The sequence below is a fragment of the Salvelinus alpinus genome, chromosome 3 (assembly GCF_045679555.1).
Source record: "Salvelinus alpinus chromosome 3, SLU_Salpinus.1, whole genome shotgun sequence".
NCBI lineage: Eukaryota > Metazoa > Chordata > Actinopteri > Salmoniformes > Salmonidae > Salvelinus > Salvelinus alpinus.
The window spans coordinates 56,875,442-56,887,789 of NC_092088.1; the positions used below are offsets into that span (position 1 = coordinate 56,875,442).

General features: G+C 43.0%; 1 protein-coding gene across 3 annotated transcripts in view; it reads right to left on the bottom strand.

The window, feature by feature from the left end:
• The window catches only part of LOC139570983 (attractin-like protein 1), a 352,370-nt gene that overhangs the window by 221,162 nt on the left and 118,860 nt on the right, over positions 1-12,348 (bottom strand). For all 3 annotated transcript variants that reach the window (XM_071393395.1, XM_071393394.1, XM_071393396.1), the window contains 2 exons: positions 7,894-8,130; positions 7,506-7,643 (listed from right to left, as the gene is read on the bottom strand). In XM_071393395.1, coding sequence (XP_071249496.1) covers positions 7,506-7,643; positions 7,894-8,130 — 375 coding nt within the window. The remainder of the gene's footprint in view (positions 1-7,505; positions 7,644-7,893; positions 8,131-12,348) is intronic.

The window sequence follows — 12,348 nt, forward strand, 5'->3', positions numbered from 1 at the left end:
GGACAAGTACGCACATCCAGTGTAACATACCTGTGATATGTTATCATGAATAAGCACACATGGCCCCCCACCAGAGACTTTTTCACATTGTCTAGATAAAAAACTAAATGGACATTGCAACCTCATGTCACGCCTCCCACCGAAGGTGGCTCCCCTGCCTGTTCGGGCGGCGCTCAGCGGTCGTCGTCGCCTTTCTACTAGCTGCCACCGATCCCCTTTTCCTTTTCTGTTTGTTATGTCTTATTGGTTGCACCTGTTTCGTGTTTGAGTTTTGATTCAGGACTATTTAAGCCTGTTAGGCCCGCCTGCTTTTGTGCGGGCTTGTTTTCTGTTAGTCGAGGTTTGTTGCGTGTTGTGTTCCCTGTCTGTTTGTGCCCAGTTTTGGGTTGGACACTTTTGATATTCGCCTGTTGTTTTGGGCGTTTATTTTGGATACTGCAATAAAGTTCAGTTTCCCCCATTATCCTCTGCTCTCTGCGCTTGACTCTGCACCCACCACTCCTGGCTGTGTGACACCTCAATAAGTGACTCTACACCCACACAACCTCCCGGGATCTGTTTTCTACCATAAGCACTTTAGAATCCATGAATTTCCACTGTGAGCGAGTAGGCTTCTCCCCTGGCCCTGAGAAGAGCTCTGTACGTGTCTCTAGCATATGGTGGAATTACAGCTCCAGACTCCCCTGTTTGGGAGGCGGCACCGATGGGAGTGTTGGTGTTTCAATTGAGGATCTCCATCTAATTAAACATCTTCAACAAAGTTAGAACCAGACATGAGTGGTGCTAAATATCAGCAAAGCTTTTTTCTCACTAGGATAGATTTAGCACGTACATGTCTATCTATGTCCCGGTTGTGTAGACCACGGTTTCTCAAACTCGGTCCTGGGGCCCCCCTGGATGGAAGTTTTGGTTTTTGCCCTAGCACTACACAGCTGATTCAAATAACCAATTCATCATCAAGCTTTGATTATTTGAATCAGCTGTTTTGTGCTAGGGCAAAAAAACTAAACGTGCTGCCAGGGAGGGCCTGGTGTAGACCATAGCTATTTAATGCTTAGCGTGAAACCATCTCTTCTGAGAACTAATCATTTTCTGCTAAAGAGGGTTTGGATTTGGTCTTCTATCTTGCCTTTGTTAGATTGTGAGGAGTTGGCAGTTTGTTGAGATAAAAGGGACTTGCTATTCTGGTTTTAATGATCGTGTAAGGTCAAGGGCTATGAAGGCAGATAAAGGCTCATGACCTCTCTGACATCAATAAGGTCTTGAATATAGAGGGAAAGAGTGAGAGACAGGCCTACTCTCCACACTCAGCAGATTAGTGTATAATAGGAGGGCATCACTCTCCGGTTGATGTATCTGCTAAACTTGACCTGCAGTTTTGACATGGTAACGAGACGCATAATAATTTAACTCCCACCACTCCACATCAGGTTGGCTAACAGGTATGAAATCCTATAGCAGTAGATACCTTTTCCAGATCAGAGCGCTGTGTGTGTGTGTGTGTGTGTGTGTGTGTGTGTGTGTGTGTGTGTGTGTGTGTGTGTGTGTGTGTGTGTGTGTGTGTGTGTGTGTCTGTGTGTCTGTGTGTCTGTGTGTCTGTGTGTCTGTGTGTCTGTGTGCGTGTGAATGTATGAGCAGTGACCAGAAATACGGCCGCTGGAGTGGGATTGACTGGACAGCATGAAGCTGCTGGAGTGGGATTGACTGGACAGCATGAGGCTGCTGGAGTGGGATTGACTGGACAGCATGAGGCTGCTGGAGTGGGATTGACTGGACAGCATGAGGCTGCTGGGAAGGGTGCTCTACTGGCATGCGCCTTCCTGGCCCTGGTACGCATACACACATTTTTTTCACATGATGTAGGCATTAATACAAATGTACAGTACCCTAACTCAAGCGTTCACATTCTGCATGGATTCACACACAACAGCGTCCTTCCACACTCAACATGACAGCCACTAATTTATACCCCGCCACTGCCAAAAGGTGTGTGTGTGTGTGTGTGTGTGTGTGTGTGTGTGTGTGTGTGTGTGTGTGTGTGTGTGTGTGTGTGTGTGTGTGTGTGTGTGTGCATGTATATGTGTACTATATGGGTCGTTCCACCTCAAAAAGCACAAGAAAGAGGATCTCAACATCCACCATCTTAGATTGTTCTGAAATCATTTCTGTAGTTAGAAACAGATAAGATAAGCATTCCTGCAACATTATTTTGTTGAAAGAACATTTGAACTCTATAGAAATTAAGCTAATTGATTGCACCCAAATTGGCCATTTCAATATATTTGATTCATGTAATAGTCAGTAAATATAGTACCCAGCATGCCATTTGGACCAAACCTCTTCTTAATAATGATTAGAAAATGGTCAAAAGCAACCCACGGACCACCTAAACCACACACCAAGCCCACCCCAATGGCCAGTATATAGTATCAGTTCACTATGTCTGACATGTAGTATGAAGCTGCGGCTAGGAGTATTGTTTCTTCATACTATGTAATCTATTCTCAGTGAATTTGGTGATGGTTATTTTCCCCTTTTCAGAGAAATGTGTCATTGAAGTTGTCATACAACCTGATATTACCAGGGGCTGACCACTAGATGGTGCTGTTCCTGCTATTAGATTTAAAAAGTGTGAATCATTTTGACCCCCTTCAATGTTAATTCATGACTGAACCTTTAAATGATGATTTATAAATGTAGAGTGAAAGTTTACTGTTAGAACAATGTATTTGCCCAAATACATCTCAAATAAAAAAAAATTGAAAACAGCTCGAGCACTACTCATTCCTCATTTCCTTCTTTCCCTTTATTTTCTTTCTTCAGTGCATATTCTATTGCAGTGATGACGCTACATGCCAAATGATATTGGTGACCACTTGCAGTGGTTGGTGCCTTATGGGATACCTCTGAATTTTGCCAATGAAGCCCTTTATCTACTTCTACAGAGTCAGATGTCTCTGTGTCCAGTATGAAGGAATTTAGAGGTAGTTTCAAGAGCCAATGCTAACTGGCGTTAGCACAATGACTGGAAGTCTATGGGTATCAGATGATACTTGTTTTTGGTACATAACATGTGTCCTCTCTGTTTCGCCAATAAATGCTAATGCTAATCTGCAGGAATGCTAATCTAATAACGCTAATATTGTTTCTAACTGCAGAAACTATTTCAGAACAATCAGAGATGGTGGGGGTCATGGCTTGCTGAAATGACATGGAACAACCCATATGTGTTTCGAGAGAAATGAAGAGAGAACCGGGGAGAAAGAGAAAGCAGAAGAGAGAGGATGAACCAAAAAGTCTAGAAAAAAGGGGGAAGGATGTTGAAGTAGGCTACTCCTGCATGCAAGATTAATGAAAGGCAATAACAAGAAAATTCTGCATGAGATCTTAGTGGTTTGGGAAACACTGTGAGATTTGAATACCATTACACAGAAAGGTTAGCGGGCAAACAACACAATATGAATTTATGAATCCCCTCAAGAGCAATTTAGGCGTCAATGAGAGCACAAAACCACAACAGAAAAACCAACAAGCCATTCACGGTTGGAGACCATTAAACAAACAGGCAGGGAGAGACAGAAAAACAGAAATACAGACAGACAGACAGACACAGAAAGACAGACAGAAAGCGAGAGAGACTGACAGACAGACCATCCAACCAACCGACAGACAGACATGTCTCTACATCACATGTAGAGACTCCGGGCCTGTGGAGGACAAGTTGGCTAAAGGGGCTCTCCTACGGTCTGTAATGGAATTCACCAGGCTAGCACAGTGTGCCATATCCAAAAGCAATAAAAAACATTTTAATTGAACTCTGCAGTGCTGGCTTCATGCAAGGAGAAGGAGGAATAAAGAGACGGAGAGAAGGAGAGAGAGGCAGACTAAAAGAACAACAACCAACAGCTTGCTGGGGCTCCCTGTGTGTCTTTTGTGTGACTGTGTACCTACAGTGCAGTTAGCGTACAAAAACACACTGGAAGTCAGACTTATTACGCTGGCACAAAGAACTAAGTAGGGCAACCAGAAGTTCCCAGAAGAGTGTTACACAAGTACAAGTACTACTGCAGCTGTAGTTAAGGAGAAACAGATTTAGTCATGGCTACCATAACACGAGAGCAAATGCTAACCTTGGCACATTGCATCAACCAGGTTTACAGTAGATCAGGCAACACTGGATGCCTTACTTGTACAGTCGTGGCCAAAAGTTTTGAGAATGACACAAATATTAACTTTCACAAAGTCTGCTGTCTCAGTTTGTATGATGGCAATTTGTATATACTCCAGAATGTTATGAAGAGTGATCAGATGAGTTGCAATTAATTGCAAAGTCCCTCTTTGCCATGCAAATGAACTGAATCCCCCCAAAAACATTTCCACTGCATGTCAGCCCTGCCACAAAAGGACCAGCTGACATAATTTCAGTGATTCTCTCGTTAACACAAGTGTGAGTGTTGACGAGGAAAAGGCTGGAGATCACTCTGTCATGCTGATTGAGTTTGAATAACAGACTGGAAGCTTCAAATGGAGGGTGGTGCTTGGAACCGTTGTTCGTCCTCTGTCAACGATGGTTACCTGCAAGGAAACACATGCCGTCATCATTGCTTTGCACAAAAAGGGCTTCACAGGCAAGGATATTGCTGCAGGTAAGATTGCACCTAAATCAACCATTTATCGGATCATCAAGAACTACAAGGAGAGCAGTTCAATTGTTGTTAAGAAGGCTTCAGGGCGCCCAAGAAAGTCCAGCAAGTACCAGGACCGTCTCCTAAAGTTGATTCAGCTGCGGGATCGGGGCACCACCAGTACAGAGCTTGCTCAGGAATGGCAGCAGGCAGGTGTGAGTGCATCTGCACGCACAGTGAGGCGAAGACTTTTGGTGGATGGACTGGTGTCAAGAAGGGCAGCAAAGAAGCCACTTCTCTCCAGGAAAAACATCAGGGACAGACTGATATTCTGCAAAAGGTACAGGGATTGGACCGCTAAGGACTGGGGTAAAGTCATTTTCTCTGATGAATCCCCTTTCCGATTGTTTGGGGCATCCGAAAAAAGCTTGTCCGGAGAAGACAAGGTGAGCGCTACCATCAGTCCTGTGTCATGCCAACAGTAAAGCATCCTGAGACCATTCATGTGTGGGGTTGCTTCTCAGCCAAGGGAGTGGGCTCACTCACAATTTTGCCTAAGAACACAGCCATGAATAAAGAATGGTACCAACACATCCTCCGAGAGCAACTTCTCCCAACCATCCAGGAACAGTTTGGTGACGAACAATGCCTTTTCCAGCATGATGGAACACCTTGCCATAAGGCAAAAGTGATAACTAAGTGGCTCGGGGAACAAAACATAGATATTTTGGGTCCATGGCCAGGAAACTCCCCAGACCTTAATCCCATTGAGAACTTGTGGTCAATCCTCAAGAGGCGGGAGGACAAACAAAAACCCACAAATTCTGACAAAATCCAGGCATTGATTATGGAAGAATGGGCTGCCATCAGTCAGGATGTGGCCCAGAAGTTAATTGACAGCATGCCAGGGCGGATTGCAGAGGTCTTGAAAAAGAAGGGTCAACACTGCAAATATTGACTCTATGCATCAACTTCATGTAATTGTCAATAAAAGGCTTTGACACTTATGAAATGCTTGTAATTATACTTCAGTATTCCATAGTAACATCTGACAAAAATGTCTAAAGACACTGAAGCAGCAAACTTTGTGGAAATTAATATTTGTGTCGTTCTCAAAACTTTTGGCCATGACTGTACATTTTGGTATTGTACGTTTTGGTATTGTAGACAACAGAAAGTGTCTGGTATTGTACGTTTTGGTATTATAGTCAACAGAAAGTGTCTGGTATTGTACGTTTTGGTATTGTAGTCAACAGAAAGTGTCTGGTATTGTACGTTTTGGTATTGTAGTCAACAGAAAGTGTCTGGGATGGCACGTTTTGCTATTGTACAGTAAATTCCCTCACCAAGCTCTATCAAATCTCTACAACCCCAGCACAACATGTTATGTCACCATGCTGGTCTCTTTCAAAAGCCAATTCATATGCACAGCCCACCACAGGCTAGTGCTAAGAGTTTTTCTCTCTCCCACTCAAAGTAGTCTCAGCCCCAGAGAGAGGTGTGTTGCAGTGAGTCAAGCCACGCCGTACTGTGCGGTGCGAGACTGGGCTGGACAGGGTGAGCATACGGTTTCAGTGTTTCCACAAGGTGAACCTGTCAGTGAGTCTTGGAGGGCTATTCTCCTCACCATGTAAGTGCTGCATACACACACACACTCCTTCAAACACACACACACACTGCCCCCTCTCACATTGCACAATGTCTTCATCTATCACGGCCGGGGACACCAGACCGGGCAATCTCTCCTCCTCATGTCTATCCGCCATCTCCCGTTATCATTCTTTCTTCCATTCTTACTCCAAGGGCAGCTCTGCATTCCTCATATTTTAGTTTGATGCCTTGTTGACATGCTGTCTCGCCCCCCTCTCCTTCAAATCGCTCTCTCTGTCTGATGTCTACTCCTCCAACTCCCCCGCCCCTCCACAATGTAAAGACATGAGGAGAGAAATCCCATTTGGAGCCTAATCTAGTACAGATCAGTGACTCAGAGCCATTAATGCCCAGGTAAATCTTTCTATCCTGCAAGACTAAGGAGTGAAACAGCCTCCACAAGCACACTCCTCAAGAGTCAGCCTGTTAAACAAGCGGCCGTGGTGGGGAGGTATACAACTGACGGACGGGAGTTAATAAATTGCATTTAATCATGACAGCGTTAAACCTGTTGGAGGGAGGGTGATGGAGGGAGGAAAGACAGAAGGGAGGAGAGAGGGAATATGAGAGAGGAGAGAGGGTGAGCGTATCCCCGGGAGACGCAGAGGGGTGCGCATCTATCAAACGCGCACGGCTCTGTGCTCGTCGCCAGCGGCGGGGGCTGCAGTCAACTTCAGGAAATAAGAAAATGATTAAATGTGATTTAATGTCACGCGCCACGCGGGGAAAAAGCACATCTGTCAGCCGGAGAATGATGTTATTACACCTTCCTCTCTCTCAAGCTCACTCACTTTCTCCTACTCTTTCTATCTCACTATTAGAGTCTACAGTTATCTGTTTCCTCTTTCCATCCTCTTTCTTCCCATCTCTCTTTCTGGCCCTCTCTGTTATTCACCTTGCTCTTTCTTTCCATTTCATACTGAGAGATTCAGAGTGATGGGGTCGTGGATGTACCAGATCAGTGTTTCAAAACGATCGTGACCACTGGACTGGACAGGATTGAAATACTGTAGGAGTTGATAGAACTCTGATTAAACACAGAGCTGCTCAAGCGCCTGTCTACTACACCTTTCAACACAGTCAGAAATACATGTGTCGTTTCTGGCTCTACTGTTGTTCAAACACACTCAAACAGTGTCCTTCACAGAGGATGCACAGATCTGAGCCAAAACCTTTACACACTGCCCCCTCCATTCCACTCTGCTGCACTGCACCCATCACTGTACTTACCCTGGCACTTCCCACCGTTAGTGGGGTCTCCATGGTAACCAGGCATGCAGGTCTGGCACTGCAGTCCAGTGGTCAAGTTCCTGCACTGCTCACAAGCACTACCATTGACACAGGTACTGTGGCCATTACACTGGCAAGCTGGGAAAGAGAGAGAGAGAGAGATTTACAATGAGTGTTGTTATGTGGAGGGGGTGTATAGCTTTATGTCTGAAGCCAAAGGAATACAATAAACATGTGAATGTATTTATGTTTATTTATGGTTGCATTGAGGTGCTACATGATGGGAGTTGTAATGACTTTTTGTGTGAGCGTAGTTACATGGGTCGACGTACCTAGGTGTATGCATGCATGCGTTTTTCTCTGTGTGTGTGTGTGTGTGTTGACTCACCAGGACAGTGGATGTAGGCCCAGTCGAACCCTTTATCTCTGGGGCAAAGACCAGGCTCCAGTACCATGTCTCGGTAACTCTCCCTTTCTCTGGTCTGTCTGGAGGGGCTCTTCATGGGCCCGCGGTATGAACCCTCCATACACTGGCCTTTCCCTGTGTTAGTGGGGTCTCCACACCAGCCACATTCTGCCTGATCCAAACACTGGCCACACGTCCTCAGGCCCGAACAGTTCTGAGCTAGAAGGGGAGAATGAGACCAAGAGAGAGAAAGAGATTATTTAGACACATTTACACTGAACAAAAATAAAAACGAAACATGTAAAGTGTTTGTCCCACGTTTCATGAGCTGAAATAAAAGATCCCAGAAATGTTCCATTCGTACAAAAAATGTGTTTACATCCTTGTTAGTGAGAATTTCTCCTTAGCCAAGATAATCCATCCACCTGGCATATCAAGAAGCTGATTATACAGCATGATCATTACACAGGTGCAACTTGTGCTGGGAACAATAAAAGGCCACTCTAAAATGTGCAGTTTTGTCACACAACAGAATGCCACAGATGTCTCAAGTTTTGAGGGAGCGTGCAATTGGCATGCTCCCTCAAACAATTTTTTTTTATTGTTTTATTTCAAAAGCTTCTGAAAGCTCTGCTCATGTTTGTTGGCAAATCCAGTAGACATGTAAAATACAACCACACAATACATTAGATTCAAAAAGGTACCAAAAAGTACAGTAAAAATACACTTCCATCTCTGGAAATGTAAATGGACAAAACAATATAAAATAAAAAAAGGAGGAAAAGTGACATTTTCTCCAAAGGAAAAGAAGTGAGCTCTTCATGGATGAATCCTGGTTTCAACTGTTCTGTGCAGATGGCGTTGTGTGGGCAATAGGTTTGCTGGTGTCAACATTGTGAACAGAGCGTTCCAAGGTGGTGGTGGGGTTATGGTATGGGCAGGCATAAGCTACAGACAACAAACACAATTGCATTTTCATCTGCTGCCATCACTTCATGTTTCAGCATGATAATGCACGGCCCCATGTCGCAAGGATCTGTAAACAATTCCTGGAACCTGAAAATGGCCCAGTTCTTCCATGGCCTGCATACTCACCACCCATTGAGCATGTTCGGGATGCTCTGGGCCGACGTGTAAGACAGTGTGTTCCAGTTCCCGCCAATATCCAGCATCTTCGCACAGCCATTGAAGAGGAGTGGGACAACATTCCACAGACCGCAATCAACAGCCCGATCAACTCTATGCGAAGGAGATGTGTCGCGCTGCATGAGGCAAATGGTGGTCACACCAGATACTGAGTGGTTTTCTGATCCACGCCCCTATCTTTTTTGTTTAGGTATTTGTGACCAACAGATGCATATATGTATTCATGTGAAATCCATAGATTAGGGCCTAATGGATTTTTTTCAATAGACTGATTTCCTTACATGAACGGTAAATCTTTGAAATTGTTTCACGTTTTGTTTATATTTTTGTTCAGCGTATTTAGACACATTGTAAAGTCCCTTATAGAATACTTGGCTGCTATTGATAACATTAATCAGTAGTATAAGTAAGCACTGTTACATCCATCCACCTAAACAACACATAAATAAAGTAGACATTTGTTACTCATTACTTAATGAATTCTCTTGGCAGTGGAAGGTAATGCTCTCCAACACTTTCTTAGACAGCCACTGACTCTTAATCTAATAGCCAGCTTATTCATTATTTAATGGATTAGAGGGTGGGGATACATTTACAGTTTTTCATTTAGAGAGAAATGATTCCCAACTTTAGGACAATGGGGTATTTTTGGATTGAAAATTTGTGTTATTGAGCCAAGTTTATCAAGAGCTGCCGAGGTTATCAAGAGCTGCCGAGGTTATCAAGTGCTGCCGAGGTTATCAAGGCTTGAGTTGAAAAAGTGTGTTTATCATAGTGCTGTAAGCTCTTATCACGTACACCCTCTTCACTTTATCTATTGAAAGCTGAACTCTGACTCAGACCTTCCAACCAAAGAGTGACATTTTGCAAGCATTACATTTTAGCAAACGTGCCTTTGTTCAGTCTATCAGAGAAGGGAGAGGGCTGCGGGTGGCAGCCATATTGGAACCCGTCGGACTGTCTGACAAAAGCAGGTGGTTGACTGACGACAAAGAGTAAAGCCCCTAAGCCTAAGGAGAGGCAAACGTCTGTTCATCCCATAGCCCCAACATAAAGGCCCCCAGGACCAAACACAACTTACATCCGCTTAATGCATTCACTGAACACTAACATGTGCAGCATAGGCACTTTAACAAGAAAGTGAGGGCGTTTGGTCAGTTTAGAGGACAAAGTTAGCTCAAAAAGCCTCTATGGAGGTGCATTTACTCTCCATTATAAACATTTATGTACTGTATGTAACCTTTAAAACGTCCGTGCTTTCAAAGACACTTCTGACGTACATATACATAGAGAGTACCAATTTAGTTAAAGTTACTAAATATAATCTTAACTGCCTGTCCTTGATGAAGCATAGTAGTCACATCACAATAAAGGCTATTTCATTAGTACAACCTGCATCCTCCTTTATACGCTTATACTATTATATATGTTTATACTACTGCTAATACTATTTTATAAACAATTTTTATGTATGTATTTTATACTATGGCTAATACTGCACAATTCAAACACTTGCCCCCCAATCTCCCCTTCCCTGATACATGTGTAAATATTGTACTATAAATTATGCATTACTGTATTATACTTATGCTAAAATGTTTATTCTATTCTACTGAGCCATTTACTTTATGTCCGTGCCCTTATCATTATTACTTCTTATTGTTGTTGCATTGCCGACAAGGAACTTGCAAGTAAGCATTTCCTTGGACGGTTTATACCATGTGTATCCTGTACATACGACCAATAAGATTTAAAACTTGACTTAAAACTTGACTTAACTTAAAACTTTACTTCTTTCCAATAGCTTGACCTCTTCTTTCCTAAATAAATTGAATTCCTTTCCATAAACGTTGTCTCTATTGAGGATACATTGGTATTCATACAATGTTTCTGACATTCAAACAAACAATGTGAAATTACATATTTTACTGCATTCAATGCTTACAAAGAAATGTTCAATCCATAACTTATGGATTCAGAAGCAGAGGTGAGCTTGGTGGGTCAGTTAAATCTGTTTTCTTTGACAACATCTGGGAGATTGAACTTGTTAGTTTCCTTCTTTGAACTTGTTGTCGAGCATAAGAGTGAAACATTTGTTTGTGATCCAATATTTATAGCCTGGTTATAATAATACATCATAAATCTAAATGATTGACTGGGGCCTTTCAGATAGTTTATTCAGGTTTGGCCATCATGGAGTAGCTAAACAAGTCAACTGGTTGTGAGCACAACAACATGAACAAATAGCTGTGAAACACGGTTGAAGTAGGAAACACAAGGTAACTCAACAAGAACCCATAAGAGACCAAAAGGTATGAGGAAGTTCCTAGATGTTCTCTTCCACTGCCGTGTGGAGTTGGCTGAGTGAATGGTAGAATTTGCATTTTTGCCAGAAGTTTGAGTTTTTAACTGCTGCCATTTCCATAAGCAGAACAAGTGTTTGTTGAATTTTCTCCCCAAATGCTGTGCTTCAGAGTCTATCCCTGTTGCATTATTCAACCATGGTGCTGATTCATTTCTAGGTTCTCCTGTCTTTTTCTCCAACCACAATCTTGTGCTTCACAATTACAAACACAGAGGCTCTCCTCTTCCCTCTTCCCTCCCAGCCTCAGAGAGGCAGTAGTTTACGCAGTGTGTAAATATTATCTTCCTAAACTCTAACAGCTTTAAGGCTTTCTAAAGGGCTCTTGTATTTGTTTAAAGTTCAAGCGAAAATGCCACTCCAAGTAGCAAGAACCAAATAGCATAATCCCTAATTTTAAAGGTTTACTCATACCAGAGACGATAGTTCAATAAGCGATCATATGGGGCTACAAACTCAAAATCGACTTCATATTAAAGGAGGTTCGTACCCTATCCTCATTAATATTCTGTCTTTTTCCATTGTGTGTTGAGAACTATTTAAATAAACATAACCCAGCCCACACTCTGTCGATCACAGAACAGAAGCCTATGTGGTACAGTACAACACCTCCATAAATATGCAGTATTGTTCTCTCAACCAATGCTGGGGTTGTCTTTAGAACAGCTTGTCTTTAAAGAACTATTAACGACGTTTCTCCTGCTCTATGACAGATCTCTGAATGAAGCATCTGTAGGGAAACTAGAGTGGTTCTATTGCTATGCCGAAACATAAGCTACGTGGATAGTCACCCGTTGAAATGTCCTTGGGTAAGGAATGTTTTGGGGATTTTCAAGTCCCTCAGTCGAGCACCTGATTCCTTTTATGTTCATGCTGGGCTGAAGCGCATTTGGGTACACATTTCTTTCCATTGCTACATAGCATTCTGT